Source organism: Denticeps clupeoides, chromosome 1 (assembly GCF_900700375.1).
Source record: "Denticeps clupeoides chromosome 1, fDenClu1.1, whole genome shotgun sequence".
Classification (NCBI taxonomy): Eukaryota; Metazoa; Chordata; class Actinopteri; order Clupeiformes; family Denticipitidae; genus Denticeps; species Denticeps clupeoides.
Window position 1 is genome coordinate 6,894,109 of NC_041707.1, and position 17,621 is coordinate 6,911,729.

The window sequence follows — 17,621 nt, forward strand, 5'->3', positions numbered from 1 at the left end:
TAGCATCATTACCCATAATGAAATTCTTTGACTCGTGTTCCCCCAATTTAACATACATTATATAATTAAATAATAGTGCAATAGTAATTGTTTTCTCAAATAATAAATCACCTGACTGGCCGTGTTTCTGACTCTGCCTCTTAAAAACTTTCCTGCATCCAGGGAGGAGAAATGGACGCCCACCTGTCACTCAACGAAACGCCGACGCGCCATTGGTCGGCCGGGGAGGCGGGGCCAGTCGGAATCCAACCAGAGACAGATGTGCGCCGCTGCTTTACATGACTTCGGTGCGCACCGGTGGCTCACGGGCAGTTCCGCCGCCGCCGCCGCCGCAGTGCGATGCTGCCCGGAACACCGCAGCTTCTCCCGGATCGCGCGTGGAATTACTGCCGGTTCTCCCCGCCATGGATCCCATCCTGGATGACGTTCTTTGATACTGGACTGGGCAAACCCGAACCGTTTTGGAATTAACCCAGAATTTTATAGACATATATAGACATATATATATATATATATTGTTTTTCCCTTCTTGGATGTAGGAGCCTGCGTTGCACATAAACTTTCCCCATTTTCCTCACCTTCATCATGACTTCTCTCACGGGGAATAAAGAGAAGTCTGGGACGAGGAGCCGCAAATACGGGGTGTGTGATTTTATTCCACATAAATATTACTTCAGACCAACCATCTAATAAAAGAAGAAACAATGCATTTTCTTGATTGTGTGACATTATTTTTTAAAATCATTATTTAAATACTAGTATGTCCGTATTATATGCAATTGGTGGTGTAAATGTATGTAATTTATCGTCTTTACGGTGATTTTGCTCAAAGTAGATGATCTTCGTGTTGTTTTCAACAGATGGCGGATTCCTCCCCAACCAAGTCCGCCTCTTTCTCCCCTGAGACCTGGTACCGAAAAGCGTACGAGGAGTCGCGGACCGGAACCCGGCCGGCGCCCGAAGGCGCAGGTTCGATGCCCGGCTCCTCCGGGACCCCGTCGCCCGGGTCCGGCACGTCCTCGCCGGGCTCTTTCTCGGGCTCCCCCGGCACCATATCGCCGGGCATCGGGACCGGCTCGCCCGGCTCTCTGGGCGGCTCCCCGGGCTTCGGCACGGGCTCCCCCGGCTCGGGCAGTGGGGGTTCGCCGGGTTCGGATCGAGGAGTCTGGTGCGAGAACTGCAACGCTCGGCTGGTGGAGCTGAAGAGGCAGGCGCTGAAACTCTTAATCCCGGGTCCATTTTCCAGCAAGGTGGGACCATCTTAATCAATTAAATCGTGTAATTAAACTAAAATGTGGCTGAATGTAGCGTGTTGTCTGGTTTATACTCTTCACATGGCCTCGTCACTCAAGGCAATTGACTTTAATTGAGAGATCGCGCCAAAATCTAATTAAAGACGGACCATTTCATTTCAATAAATAGAGACGCATTCAATGACTTTGATCTTGGATTAAACATCTAGGTGGAGGAGGCGAGGAACGTGATTTGCATGCTGAAATGGTCAAGACAGCAAGAGGTGATAAATACGGATCTAACCGGTGACGTTGCTACTAAAATGAAAAAAAAAAATGTATTCAAGTCGAGTTGCTTGATGGAGTGATCCGCATTCTCTCTCTGCACTGAGTCCCGCGTGATTTTGTCTGGTCTATTAGATGTGGATCTGGATCTGGAGAACTGTGGGTCATGTGAGTGCAGGTCACGGGCGCCGGACAGGCGCAGTACCACTTTACGGACATAGGGGGCGCCCCGGCGCAACACACAAATGCAAATGACGCGTTTTTTCACGGGTTAGGGTTAGTTTTTTTTTTTTTTTTTTACAAAAACCATCCCAATAGGAAGAACACATTTAAAACACGGTAGCAAACTTTCATTGGCAAAATGTGTTGCTTTGTCCTTCTTTTTCAACACCACAGATGCATGGTGACCTTCCCCAAATACCAACTCCATACGTGTATGATGCACCGGTGACTGGAGATGACATGATCTCCTTACGATGCTTTTGATCAAAATGAGGCTCCTAAGAGCTCCTAAGAAAAATCCACCCACTTTTCGTCCACCCACTAAATTGATCTTTGCTTTAGGTACGTTCAGTCAAAATTACTCCAGTAGTATAGTTTTTCCAAAGACACGTAATAATAACTTTATGCCGTGCGATACGATCCTTTGATAAGGGCTCGGAAATGTAGTTAGTGAAATGGAAGACGCCTCATTGTGCACCTCGGTGGAGTTGCACGAGCTGCCTGTTAGCAGGAGGCCGCGGGACTTCAGCTGACCTTGGTAGACTGTGTCCGTGAGATCAACCACCCACATTCTGATACGATCAAAGGGAAGCGGATGAAGTGGCGTCTGACGGAATTGTGGTTTCCTTGTACCGATTCTGTGGTGGAAGGGGAACGCAGGGGTTCTGAACTTTGTGTTCTGAGATGTTCTCATGCTTGGACTGATGCTGCAGCATTTGTTTTGATTTAAAGTTGTCTAGAGGAGACATTATCTATGAAGAATAACTTTTTGGGGAAAAGATCACAGATTTAGGCAGGGGTGCACCTGACAACACACGTGGAAGACTTTGTTGCATAAAATGCTCCCGGGATTCTGTTTTGCAATGCAGGAAGCCAGAAGGATTTTGGAGCTCTCATGCACACAGGTTCACAGTGTACTGTTGCCACGGAAGCAATGCATAACAGACGTGAGCTTCATACATATTTCATATTTAATGTGGTCTTTATGGCTCTCAGGTGAGAACAGCATTATCATATAAAGAGGTCTTCTCATCAATACACAGCAGCAGGATGGATGGGAGAAGGGCTGCTGACATCGGCGTAATTCAGCACAGATTACGCTGTAAATGCTGCCTGCTCCCCGGGCGGCAGTTGGGGGATGGTGTCACTGGGGCGAGCCTGGATGTGGAGAAAATCCATCCGTTCGAAATCGACGATGCGCTCATATGTAAACTTGGCTGATGCACCTTTTCATTCGGCAGGAAGCCAAGGCGTCTGCGAAATTCCCAGCTATTTCTAGCAATAAGGTGATGGCTGCTGTTGCATGGCTGCTTTGGCCAATGCTGAACCATTGGTGACCCCAGTTATCAGAAGGAGGATGACAGTGTCAGTGAGATGGTGGGAGGAGCCTAGTGGGTAACACACCTGCTTATGAACCAGAAGACCAGAAAGTCACAGGATCAAGCCCCCCCCGTATTACCATTGTGTCCCTGAGCAGGACACTTAACCCTGAGTTGCTTCAGGAGGACAGTCCCTGTCACTACTGATTGTAATTCACTCTGGATATGGACATCTGAATATTACAGATACATATGCATTTCAATTTGAAAAACTATTAAACTATTCAAAATTAGCATGAGTGGGACATTAGATCTAGCCCTCAACAAAACACCAATGCCAGAACCTCTTGATTAAATGATGGGTGTCACAAGATCAATATATGATCAATAATGATTTCTGATGATTTAACATTTCTAATTAGAGGTCATTTGAAAAGTATTTATTTTGGACAAGCAACGGCTTTAGAAATGACCTTGAATTATTAATTTGTATGTAACGGCAAGTTAAATATACATAACATGTATGAAAGATTATCAGAAAATGATAATGTTATAGGTTTTAATAAAAGTTTAGTGTATTTTCTTGCATGGAACTCTGCAAAATGATAATGATATAAATGATGTACGTGGTCCCAGATAAAAAAAGTTCTCAACAGAACCCTAATTACAATTCTGTGTTGTTTCCTTCCTTCCCTTGGCAGACGCTGCCATTGAATTTGGATAATCCTCTCTTTGCTTCACTAACTTTCTGACCTACTTTGAATGATCATCAGAATTCCTTCACTATTAATGTTTCGTAATGTGAATTTAAAGGCCACACACTTCTGGATCAGTTTTAGAAAGAGTTCTGCTGGCAGAGGCCTCTGGCCTACATGGCGCAAACATGGTTACACTTACAAGACCTGTGATCAACAGTGGAGCCTGGAGGTGAACAGTCTGTTGGTATTTTTGGATTTAATGGCAACTTTAAAGATGCTAAATGGGTGCATGTGTGTTGTCCTCAGGGGTCTAAGGATGAAGCAGCCCGATCATTTTAAGATGGTCAATCCCACCTCTCTTTTTTTATCCACATTACAGAAATGTATTTTCCTGTATTGCTTAGAATAGATCTAGCATTCATATCACCACAAGAAGTCTGTAGTTTATAAGTCCCCAAGTTCTGCACCATTCCAATATGTTTCTATATATAAACTGCCCCACTGCCCCAAGTATCGTGAAGAATCGAGGTATAGAGATTTGCTGTGGTTGAATGTGTGTGAAGTGTGATAGCATGACATTTCAAACCTTGTTCTTTAACAGGAAAAATGTTTAAAAATTAGATAGAGGTATGGTTGTAATTTGGCAGCGGTGAGTTTTATTGTGAGCTGCGGTGGTGGAGTCCAGGTGTAGAGGATTAGTGGAGGGCAAGGCTGGAGATCAGATGGTCATGACAGATGTACGCCTGTGTCCAAGATATGATTTGCTTCAGAGGAATACGGAGACTCATTTGCTCTAAATCGTTCTTGCTGCTTTTTTTATAAAAAAAATCAAATAAATAAAAGTCCCTCTTGGATGCTTGCGTTGGATCATTTGCTCATTGCGAAGTTCACCATGTTCTTACATCAGTGGTTCTCATATAAGCTGCTCCCCTCTTAACAAAACAGCTAAGGTAACTGAATAGGGCAAAATGCACAACATTTAACAGGAAAAGACAAAAATAAAAGACAGATGGGTTCTTTCTTTCCCAAATGTCACATTTCACGAGATGTTTAAGTGCATTCCTACACAAAATCAACAGGGCGACCGAGGCCAGTGCAGCGTGAGCCTGGAAGAAAGGCTGAGCTAATTAAAGCTTGGACGAGGAGGCCTACAGGACCAACTGACCGGAGGACCTTTAAAATGGTGGTAAATTATGACATTTAGAGGAATTTGCATTTGTTTTTATTATAGCGCAAGAATCTGCCCCACTTTTGCCATATCATGTTCTGTCTACTGAGCTGTCTTGCTGGAATACCTACACAACTAGCTCCTTATTCCTTAATGCTCATTCATGTGCATATCATATAAACAGGAAGTCAACAGGGGTGTGTTTTCTAGATGTGTTTGCTAGATTGGATATTTAACTTCTGAGCACAGACATAAATCAATTTATATCAATTTATAATTTATATTTACTTTAATTTGCAGATGTGTGACTTTCTGGCTCGATTCACCTTCAGGGCTGATTTTACTGGCCAATTTCAACAGCATTTCACCTTAAATCACTTTCATATTCTGGGGTCTTAAATGCTATAATGGTTTAAATATCACCTTGGACACTTCTGCTCCTTGGTTCCAGTGAACTGACAAAGGACTGATTTTCCAAGGACTGATATTACTGTCACACAGTCTAACACACACACTCACGCATGCACACACACACACTCACGCATGCACACACACACACTCACGCATGCACACACACACATAGACAGAGGGAGAGGTCACAGCAGGTGTTTCTCAAGGTTAATGAAATTTGGTATTTGGTTATGTTTATATCTGCTATTCCCGGATAGTTATTGTTGTAGCCAGAACAGCATGATATAGTGTTACATGCAGAAATATAACCTATTTTACTGAGCAAAAATGTCTATTCCTTCAGGACATCATCTATAGAGTCTCCTAATGTCTTGTACTAGGAAAAGCTAAATTCTTGACCACGGCTCTTTGCATTAAAAGAACAAAGAATGAGTAGGGAGATGAAATGGTTTGATCTTAAAGGTAAAACCAGAACTGCCTCTTCTCCACCCCTCCAGTTAGGTCATTAGCTAAAGGGCTGCGGTGGCACAAGGTAACCTTGAAATGGTCGGGATCGAGAACAGGAACAGAAAATAAAGGGACAAGACATTTTTAGACCTGAGGATTTGGGCTGGGGGTCTAAGATGATAGATTACTTGCGGGGCAAGAAGCAATTTATCACTGTCAGGGAGCACGAGAGGGAGAGAGAAAGGGAGCGAGTGAACTAGAGAGAGAGAGAAAATCACAATGGAAATTGAACACGGTGGAAACACAAATTTGAGACAAATAATGGAACGTTAGCAGTAATAAATGTTGCGCCGTGTTATAGTAATTAGATGGAGTCAGTAAACAATTCAGTAATAGGACTTCACTAACGATTCAAACGACGAGGCTAATGAGAAGTGGACATTTCCAGATTTATTTCTACTACATCTTTGCAGTGTAATGAGATTATCGCCGAAGGAGGGATTGGGTTGCATGCCTGTGTTTTGCATGCTTCCCAAGCCCGCCTCGTGCACTGGTGACGTGTTGTGACACTGATGTGTCCTGCGTGGGAGAGAGGTGCCCATCGCGGCCGACGGGACGTGAGTGGTCATCAGCTGTCCCGTCCGACAGCATCCCAGGCACCGGACCTGAGATGCAGCTTGTGATCTCAGCTCCGGCGCGGGGGTGGACAGGTCGAATACCAGACGTCAGTTCTCTAGCACAGAGATTCTCAACTGGTGGGTCGCGAACCCGTTTTCAGTGGGTCGGGGGACTTTGCTGTCGGTTCTCACTCTTTAACAGCTGGTGCCGATAATGCAGTGTAATGCGAGTTAACAACCGGCGTTTTACATCATAGAAGAAGAAGACCTGCGTACATTTGCTAATATGCTAATTGAGTATGGTGAAATGCAGACTATGATGCAGACTATATTAGATAGGGTGACCAGATGTCCTCTTCTTCCTGGACATGTTGTCTTTTTTTGAGACATGGAAAAATGGATCAAATCTGGGGAGATATGGAATATTAGATATGGAATGGTTTTAATTCAAATTCTGCTAATCAATATATTCCCTTCTTTTGGTTTATAATGAGGTTCATCTGGTTTTTTGTCTTGGCATACTGTGATATTCTATTCATTTAGTGTATTTAAGAAGTAGAAAATTCTGCCATGTCCTGGTCACAGAAACTGAGATGTGATCTGATTCAGGGAACTATGTGATTAAAACCTGTTGAAATAAGATGGGGTGCTGGTGTGTAAATTTCCTGGATTTCATTTTAGGCACCTCAGGGTGGTACAACTCTGTGGAACTCATGTCCTCCCCCCACCTCCTCAGTACAATCATTCACTTGGACATACACTCACAAATGCAAATTTCCCGTTTCATCACATCCCAAAGGTGCTTGATTGGATTGAGATCTGGTGATTGTGGAGGCCATTTGAGTACAGTGAACTCATTGTCATGTTCAAGAAATCAAGCTTTATGAAATGGTGCATTATACTGCTGGAAGTAGCCATCAGAAGATTGGTACACTGTGGTCATAAAGGGATGGACATGGTCAGAAGCAATACTCAGGTAGACTGTGGCATTGCAACGAAGATCAATTAGTACTAAAGGGCCTGAAGTGTGCCAAGAAAATGTCCCCCAAACCATTACACCACCACCACTAGCCTGAACCATTATGAAGCTCGGTTTGAAGTTCGTCTTGACCCTGTCAACATGCCTAAATGCATTGAGCCGCCTCCATGTGATTGGCTGATCAATAATTTGCAGCATCGAGCAGTTGGACAGGTGTGCCTATTAAAGTGGCCAGTGAGTTTATTCTTCTTCTGCCAGGCAGGTTTTCTCAACCCCTTTATCAGTTTTGGTCAGGAAGGCTGTGGTTGAACATATTTTGGTGTTGGACCAAAAGTGCCACTGTTGTTGTAAGAATGTCCCGCACCTAAACCAGATCTGAAAGTGGAATATTGTGTCAGTAGCAGATGGGGTAAAGCCAGTAACCTTTAAAGCAGTGCTAGATCAATTTTTCTTTTTTATTATTAGCTCCCTGCTATATTTTGAATGCAGCCGCAAAACTTCACACACAGTGAGACCAGGGCATCTGCAAGAGCCAGCCAATTCTAGGGTATTTTTGGTATTTTTATCAGCCTTTAGGTGACAGTTGACAAACATGATGCGAAAATCAGTAGATGACCATGGGCGCATCTTAATCGGATTATCCCGCATGCATCGCTGGCCCATACTGAGAAATCCAATCCAAGCCCATATACCATCATGCCGTTACACAGTTCATAGGCATTCCAGACATCTCGTCAGGATAGAACACAGACCAGAATGATTCTGAAGCAGTTCATAAAACATACAAATCCATCTTAGCAGTGTCAGATGAGCTGTCAGTATAAAAGAGATTAAGGTGTGTGCCGTATGCATGTAATAAGTACAAAACAGGGCGTCTTATTCTATTGTCTGTGCAGATTTTGGAAGCTGGAAGAGCATGGCCTCACAAGGAAAATGGAGTGAGGCGTAATGCATCCATTGCACTCTCTGCCTTATTATATCTGCTGAGTTTGATTTTGTTTCATAGCTCAGCGAGCAGCGGATGACCTCACCACTCTGCCCCGAAAACACTTGCTGGCCGTTGTTCACATAGGACTGTTATTTTAAGAACAATGTGGCTGCTTTGTGCATGCTGTCCTGAGCAGGGACAGAAACGTTGTCAGACGAGCCTTTTCGAGAGTGAGCTTGATGTGTCAGTGCGGCATATGTCCACTTAATTTGCGTGGCTTTTATCTGTGAATAAGGTGAAGTGGCCAAAAATAATGTGAGCAAACATGAGGAGTAAGTATCCAGCAGCTCCTTGTTGATACTGCCATTTCAGCATCGCCATAATGTGAATGAAAAAGCCATTAAGACACCCCTGGTTACCAAGGCAACCGGGTGCATTAATTAGCAGTGGAAGCAGGCCAGGGATTATGATGCATGGTGCCGCACCGGTTTGTGAGTGGTCGTATCCAATATGCTATATGGGGGCATATAGTGGCCTAGCTGCACACTGCTCACCAAGGGTGATGGTTAAATACAGAGGACACATTTCGTTGTGTCATCGTTTGCTGTGCTGTGTATCACAATGACAATTATTTCACTTTCTCATTTTCATATATATACACACGCATATAGTGCTGCGCAATAGTGAGCCGGGGTCAGAGCCTGAGGAAGCGGGCTCTGTAGTTTTAAGTGTGTGTGTGTGCCAATCTGCAGTTGGACGTGTAGCATTCTCAGACCTACACAGCGTATGGATTTTATTACAATGCCTCTGCACCATTGCTGGTCATGTAAAAGGGGGGTGAAACCTCCAGTCCCGCCTGAGTGTCTGAATGGCAGCCATTTGTGTGGTTCAGCGGGGAGCTGGGAGGCCTCAGGCATGTTTAGTTTCAGAGACGGTCGGTCTTCTGCTGGGAGTCTCCGACCTCTATTCTAAAACACGCGTCTTCGGTTTGTGTGGAGGGGCAGCTGGTGCTGCGTCCCCAAAGAGGTAGATGGTTTACGAAGTCCGTAGCTCACAGCCATTGTTTTCTCATCAGTGACATTTTAGCTAATGAGCGAAACGACGTAGACAAGATATTAGTGTTGGCTGGGGCTCCTGATCCAAAAACTGCTGTAGGAAAATCACAGATGGCAGTTTTCCCAGCATGTTAAAGTGCCCACTGTTGAGTTTGGCACGGTCACCCAGGGCTTGGTACAAGTCCCCATCACAGATAGTGTCCAAATGGTAGAATGATTCCTTACCTTCTTTTGGGAGCAGCCAAGCCCCCAGTTCACCTTCATCCTTCAACAAAACCTTCAACAAAAAATACGACCTGCTTTTGAATCGTAAAAATGCAAAAATGTGAGCTGTTCTTTGATATTTGTATAGATTATATACATATAAGCACTTTTCAGGTGTAAATAAAAAGCAATTGTGAGTAATTTTAATATATTAATGCCTCAGAAAGGTATTGATCAAACAGAATGACATCATTAACAATGAATATATCGCCTTTTTTATGGCATTCCTAATGAAATACTTTTGAAGCTTAATGTAAATATGTTTAGACTGCCCACTTTATGAATGCTGTCATCACAATAGTTAATGAATATATAAATCACTTTTTTGCATAAATAATCATATATATACATCCCAGTGGTTAATGTGGAGGGTTCTTTCAGCACTTACTCCATCTGCAGCAAGATCGATTATATATTCTGCACTGGTGACCAGGAATATAATCTCAACACTAGTCTTGGGTAATGAATATGCTGTGTGTGTATGAGTGGCACAGCATGGTGGATTGTAGAACTGCTTCATTAACCACCCTATGCATGAGGGGAAAGGAGAGGCGTAGAAGGCGCCCGCATGCAATTAAAAAAAAAAAAAAAAACAGGCTCTTTTGTTCCAATTGCTGAGATTGACAATTGTGTTTCATTTATTTATGTTGTAATTAGGCGGTTTTGGGCTAAATGCCGGAGAACGCGCCGAATCCAAACAAGCCCGCCGAAAGAATGGCAGCGTCAATCATTAGGAGGCTGAAATAGAGGCGAGTTTTGTTCCATAATTAGCCGCACAGAGAGCAGGAAACTGGCGAACATGCTCTCGTGAGCTATGAAGGGCTCTAGTGCTTCAGACAGGGCCTCTTTTACAGGCTTACAGGCTCGTTGGGACAAGTGGTTAGTGTGCATTAGTTTGTCTCTGTGTGTGTGTGTGTGTGTGTGTGTTTTGTAGCCCCCTCCCCTCCACTACATCCCATCTCCCTCCCATAAGGTTCGCCAGGCAACCTGGTGCTACAGCCAAGATGCTGTTGCCATGGCCAAAAACAAGGCTGGGATAGAGAGATCTTTCGCACTCAAAGACATTTGTCCTCCTGTCCATGCATTTATTTTTTTTAAATCACGTAATCACGTCTTCGTGCCGAATTGCTGTGCACTACCTGCTAATAGTAACCGTGTGAAGTGAGTGATGGTCGTGCATTAGTGATCATTAAAGGGTGTGTGGTGAGATGTCGTTTGTCACCCCAGCCCCGCGGTGGTATTGACACTCTGCGCCCGGATCAGCGTTGATGGATGAGGAAGACACCCCCCATCCCAATTTGCCTTTCGACAACAGACGTCCTGCACCTCATTGTCATTCCCACCAGTGCCCTACTGGACCACCGCGCACCCCGCTGTGGTGGTATTTACAAGCCAGTGCTGGCTCCTGGCATCTCATTCATCTCAGCTGATCTGAGTCTCCATGCCTGCTCGCCACTCACCATGGGAGACGCAGCGTTCGGCTGGGCGTCCTATAATCAATTACTTCGTGTCAGAGCTTCTCTCCCTGAGTCTTATTTATTATTGATTAAAAGAGATTCTCACGGTGGTCACCAGCTTGGTAAGGAACCCGTGTCTGCACTTCTAGTCAACACTCGGCTAATCATTCATGCCGCAGTCCAGCTCGAGTAATGAAAATGAAGCGCTGATGAACTACACTGCACCCAACTGGCAGCTTCAACTGGATTTGACACGGTGACATTTTGCAGGGCAAAAATCTGCCTAATTGGCCTATGATGGCTATTTCAGCACAATTCAGTTATTTATCTCCGCTCTCCCAATGTCATTGAGACACTTGCTATAGACCAGCACTGCTGTATCTTTGGCAAAGTGGGCATTTTCCTCACCGTCCGGAAAACGTGATGCTGCACGTGGAGGTAAAACAGGAAGCGCGGGGCTGAACAGGTGCTCTGGTTCTGTGTGGAGGTTCTCGGGCAGGCGTTCTCTTCTGCATCGCTGGCCTGAACTCATCCACCCGACACATCCGACAGCGAGGCACCTGCGTGCGAGTGTTCGCGGAGCCAGACAGTGGAGCTTACACTGTGGTGCCAACAGTGAGGGCTCTGAACAGCCCCGTGTCTGTCTGAAAGCAAACGTCCCTGTGGGCTGAGTGAGCCGGGTACCCCACCAACCAAGGAACTGCAGGAAGACACAATCTAGAGATAAGTTGCTCCTGAAGGTCCGAGATGTTCTGAGTAAACATAAATGTAAACAACAACAGGCAAAGCAGACATTTTTATGGGCACTATTTTCGAACTGGCACTAAGTGCAGAACTATACTTACACAAGTATATAAAACAAGAATCTGTGTGTGGTGGCCCAGCGCTTAAAGTAGCGGCCCCATAATCAAGTTCGAATCCTGATCCGCCGAGGTGCCACTGAGGTGCCACTGAGCAAAGCACCGTCGCCACACACTGCTCCCCGGCGCCTGTCATGGCCGCCCACTGTTCACTCAGGGTGATGACTTAAATGCAGAGGACAAATTTCAATGTGCTGTGCTGCTGTGTATCATGTGACAATCACTTCACTTTAAAGGAAGATCCGCTTGCTAATTATCCGTATCTGTATCTATCTTATTTGTTTTTTTGTCTGTTTAATAAAACATCCATAAATAGTCATTTTTCTTCTGTTTTGGTATGTTCTTACAATTCACAAGCGAGAGTCCAAAATCGTTTGAATAATGAAAGAGAAGTATTCTCGATATTGTTTTTGTAGCTATTTTATTTCTAGAACGTTTGGTAACTTAGTCAGGCACCCAGAATGCCTTTCTGATGATGCGGAGGCACAACGGGGACACTGGGTTTCTCCAGGTAAGAACCCAGTCTCTACTGCACTCCAGTGACGGTAAATTTTGCCTTTTTCTCCAGACTGCTCCAAATCCTCCTCCCTCCCTCAGCGCTGAGCCAGATAGAGCGCACCTTCCGTGTGCAGCCAGCTGGAGCTTATTACAGGACGATAAAAGCAGAACTCGCAGCGTTCTGTGAGACCGGCTCCATTTCCTGTGTTTTCACCCCCCCACTACCCAGAGCTCTAATTTCCTATTTTCTCCTTGTACAACGAGTCGTGTGGGGAGGGAGTGGTTGGGTGTGGGGCAAATAGCAGTGCTGGCCAAGCATGGCTTTGTGGCGTTTTTCTGGCAAGGAGATGCAAGGAGATATTTTTTGGCGTAAAGGAGCCAATTCGGTTGTTTTTGTTTTTTTTCCGTCTTCTCATAAGCAGTATGTTAAAAAAAAAAAAAACGCAAGAAGGTGATTATTGCATATCCGTGTATTTTTGAAACAGCAGAAGGACGTCCTGTCTCATCATGTCATGCTAATGGCCTCCACTGTCTCCTGCTGCATGGCAATCACACACTCCCCTGTGCATATGGACCCGCAGAGGCTGTTGCATTGATGCAGAGCAACAAATGCATAGACAAAGCTCTGTGCACCGAGCTATTTTAACATAAGATACATACATTTCCAGTGTCGGTGGGGGAAATTAAGATAAAGAGATGCCAGATGAAGAGCCCCATATCAAAGACACAACTGTCATTTCTTGAAAACTGGGATTGTCTTAAACTTGTCAACTAAATTGGTCAAGTATGGGCGAGCCAAGACTTTAAATAACTGTGTTATACTTTGTGTGTGTGTGTTTTTTTTGCCCCTGAGGTCAATGATTCCCTTTCTTAGACGGATTTCAGAAAATGAGTACTAATAATGGGTCTCTTTGTGTACGCTTGAGGGCCCGATGGCTTTCACAAGACCCCTGAGTCAACAATCAGACACTCAAGAGCTTGGGCTTTAACTCTGATGAATGATTGTTGCTTCTTCAAACAACGCTGTTTTGACTGAGCTGCGTTGCCTTTAAGGCAAAATTGAGCTTAACTCAACATTTATTAACTTTTTATTCTTCTCAGATATTCCCTTTGCTTATAAGCTTTTATGTAAGGGTGTTTCATGTATTTCAATGCTCCATGGAGCAGTGATCTAGACCATCAACCTAATGTTGAGTTGGTCCCCCTTGTGCCACCAAAACAGCTCAGGGACATGGACACCACAAGACCCCTAAAGGAGCCCTGTTGTTGACCAATGTGAGAGGTTACATCCTCCTGATGTTGGACATGTTGTTACAGGCCATTCCCCATATTCTTTATTGGACTGAGGTCTGGGGAATTTGAAGGCTGAATCAATGCCTTCAATCCTTGTTCTTAAAACCACAATTAAGCCATGTGGCTCAGTGCAATAATCCTGCTGATAGAGGGCACTGCCATCAGGGAAAAATGTTTAAACGACACCCAATTCCCATCATTCACCACACACCCCCAGCATTACTGTGAGCAATGCGAGCTGCTGTGACCTCTTGTCTTCAATTTGGCATGGTATTGGGATGCTGAAATTGGCAAATAACAACAAACCCGGACCATTTTTCATGAGAATCACTCCTTTGGGAAAGAACATGAATGGTCAGACATTTTGCTTAGATTTTCTTGCCAAAAAACTCTGAGATGTTTTCTTTATATGCATCTGACTGTCTTAATGTTTCTTTTATGTATCTTATTGAGGCAGTGGTGGCCCAGCGGAATGTTGCCGGTTCGAATCCCGATCCGCCAAGGTGCCACTGAGGTGCCACTAAGCAAAGTACCGTCCCCACACGCGCCTCTCACAGCTGCCTACTGCTCACTAAGGGTGATGGTTAAAAGCAGAGGACACTTTTTGTTGTGTCACCATGTGCTGTCCTGCAGTGTATCACAACGACAATCACTATGTCAAAATTTGCTGAATAAATCAGGTATTTTGAAGAAAACCACACACCCCAACACAATCAGCTTTTTATTAAGTTAGCATATAAGGGGCGGTATGAGAACATTCTGTGGTGGTTGTGTTGGTTCGGCCTCCCTGAGATATATCTGCTGTCAAAGGAGATAAATATCCAGACGATAATGCAGGCCTGGCAGCACCTGTCCAGGTTGAGAAAGGATTTGCACAACGCCACTGGATGCCTTCTTCCTGTCACTCACTGAGCATGAAGGGAAGATAGCATCATGCCAGAATGCTGATTGATGGTTGCCACGGCAGCAGACGGAAGATGTGTTCGGGATGCTAAATGGAGTCCAAAATGTATCTTTGAGCCTTTGAGGGACACGTTAAAACTTCTGGGGGGCATGTCAGAGACTTTTTTGATGTCTTTAGAGACGCCGTCTCCTATTTACCTTAACCCAAGTTTATCAATGGGCATGTGGGAGATGTCTGGCTGTTGTCTGATCAGAGCATACAGCGATAGTAGACCCCCTAACAGATTGAGGGTCTAGTAAACACGCAGTGAATGCCACCCCTTTCATGCCAGGCCTGACTGTTGGTAACCTAATTGGAGACACATTCAATGACATTATCTTAATTACTGTGCTTTGCAGGCCCACACCCCTAATTGGAAAATGAAGTAATGAGCAAATTGTCCCAGTGTGATCTCGTCGACTCGCAGCTCATGTCATGGCCTTTTACCAAACAGAAGCATTGCAAGCAACGGGGGTGTGATGCATCAAATTCATTCATATTCTGTTTATGTGCAGTAGAAAATGGATTTTTATAGGCAAAGTGCATTGCCAGGCTTCATTCCTTACTCATGGGCTGTGCATGACCTGCACTCAGGCTTTTTATAGAGGCCATCTCCCAACCATGAGATCAAGAGAAGAAGACATAAAACCCTGTTTTTATAGACTTTACTAAGAGTTGTGTGTACAAGCCAACCTTAATTTAGGACCTTTGGGATGCAAAGCTCTTATTAAATGTAGGATAAAAAGCTCCTGGAATGGAAACACAGTGGGCTGCAGTTACTTCTTGCAGTTACCAAACGCAATTTAAAATAAATAATCAAGGACAGTGTTTTATTAGTTCCTCTAGTAAAAAAAGAGAAATGTCTTATCGGGAATATCTGAGTGTGCCTTTGTTTTTTTTCTCCTTTTGGCTTTCAGCCGTCCTCAGCTAATTTTCAAACAACGGGGTCCTCCATTTAGAAGTGGGCACCATGTTGATTTTATTACTCTCTTGGCTGGAAGGGAACATAGGAAAACAGACGTGCTTTATTACATCTTGGAACAGTGTTGTTGCATTTGTAATAAGGCTTTGGATCTTATCAAAGGCAGTTTTTCAGTTAGTCCATTTAAAAAAATAATCTAAATTAACTCGCATGTTATTTGTGAGCGAGGACCTGTTTATTATTTCTGGATGCATTTTTCTGTTCAAATTCCTTTTAAGAATATTCCACCGGATCTACGTTCGTGTACCCCACAGAATTCGAAACATCTTTTTCCGAACTTGGACCTTTGGCTCATGGTGTGCCGCACGTGGAATTGGTCACGCTTGTTTGCGTTCATATTCTGTGCAACAAGGTTCTCTTTATGATGTGGCTTAGCTTCAACTTGGCTCCTCGGCTCCAGCTTGAGGGCAGGTGGGCACACTGGAATGCCTCTGAGAGGCTATCACTCGGAATAAGCTTGCGGGACTCGCTGAAGTAGGCTCCTAACAGAGCCACTGTGTGCACGCTTTTTTCGTTCGGACCGTGATTGACACGCCGGCGCTCGTTCCTGCCAGTCTCGCTCTGTCCTGGGCTGGATGGGGTGTTTTAAAGTCAAATAAATGTCAGAGCAGTCTCCGGTTACACTGAAGGACCTCTGTGCGGCCCAGTCAATGGAAGCTCCTGTCCTGCTGCCTTTTCACATGGCCCGCAGCCCTGCTAAGAGGGACCCACAGCCTGCCAGCAGAGCAGCCACCGGGAGTTGGGTGGTCTGAGGTGAAGCTCGGGCTTGTTGATATAGGACGATAATCAAAGCGGAGGGGGAGCAGGATGCACTCCAAATATGAACAGTGTCTTTGTGGAGGTCCTGTTGATGCGTCCTGAACTATCTGGGTTAAGAGCGATTGTGGCTTGATTGTCATTTACACAGGACAGTTGCCAGGTAATTTAGAACTGCCTGGATGTGGCGGTTTTTGGACTGAGGCTTGCAACGTGTGTTTTAATGCCAAGTGTCTTGAAACGATACATTTGAGGAATTTGGAAAAACGTTCAGATTTTGGATGGGTGCTCTGATTTCCTCCCATAGTCCATAATCCAACTGATAATGCTAAGTTATCCCTGATGTGTGTTTGTTCTTGAATGCTGCCTTTAGATGGGCTGCCTGTTGGAAGGACTGGAAATACTGGAATTTATTCAATGGTATAAATATAGTGTATAAATATATTGTTTTAATCAAGTTAATTAATGAAAGGAATGGATCTTCCTTTCGTCCCCACACACTGCTCCCCACTGCTCACTAACGGTGATGGGTTAAACGCAGAGGACACATTTCACTGTGTGCACCGTGTGCTGTGCTGCTGTGTATCACAATGGCAATCACTTCACTTTATAAAAGTGAAAAGTGTTGTGGACCTATGATCTGCTGGGATCGGGAATAGAATGAAACATGGACTGGCCGAGAGACCCCGAAGTCATGATCCCCAGTTAGTCAAAAACGCCTTTTCCAAAGCAAGGGAGAAAGAGTAGTCTCGAGGATGTAACAATTATGCCCCCACATGTTCTGGTGTCACCCCACATAACCTGTCGCCCTTCAGGTTTTCAGTGATTGGCCTGGTTTTAATTAGCCTCGCTCTCTCTTTTTTTTTTTTATTGAACAAGGAAACGTGCAGACCCCTGGGCCACTCTTCTGCTTTCATTAAGCCCTGGCAGAGAGAAGAAGAGCCACACGTCTCCAAACAAAGAGGAGCTCTGCTCCAGCGCGATGCTCCCAGTCTGTCCAGAGCTTCTGCCCAATGTATACAGAGAAGAGAGTGTCATTGTACAGAAAATGGTGATGCTGGCCGCGGAGACGTGCAACTTTTCCCAAACTAATTGATGCAAACATTCAAGCACCAGCTGGAGCTCACAAGTGTGAGTGGAGTTTTGTGCATCTGCATAGCAATTGAATTCAAATAACGACACCCAGCAAATAAGCAATCTTATTATT

The 17,621-nt window shown here is 44.6% G+C and overlaps 1 protein-coding gene across 3 annotated transcripts in view; it reads left to right on the forward strand.

Moving 5' to 3' along the window:
* Positions 1 to 298: 298 nt before the first annotated feature.
* kif26ba (kinesin family member 26Ba) overlaps positions 299 to 17,621 on the forward strand; it is a 64,622-nt gene continuing 47,299 nt past the window's right edge. For all 3 annotated transcript variants that reach the window (XM_028967780.1, XM_028967789.1, XM_028967798.1), the window contains exons 1-2: positions 299 to 642; positions 861 to 1,250. In XM_028967780.1, coding sequence (XP_028823613.1) covers positions 586 to 642; positions 861 to 1,250 — 447 coding nt within the window. In that variant the 5' untranslated portion in view covers positions 299 to 585. The remainder of the gene's footprint in view (positions 643 to 860; positions 1,251 to 17,621) is intronic.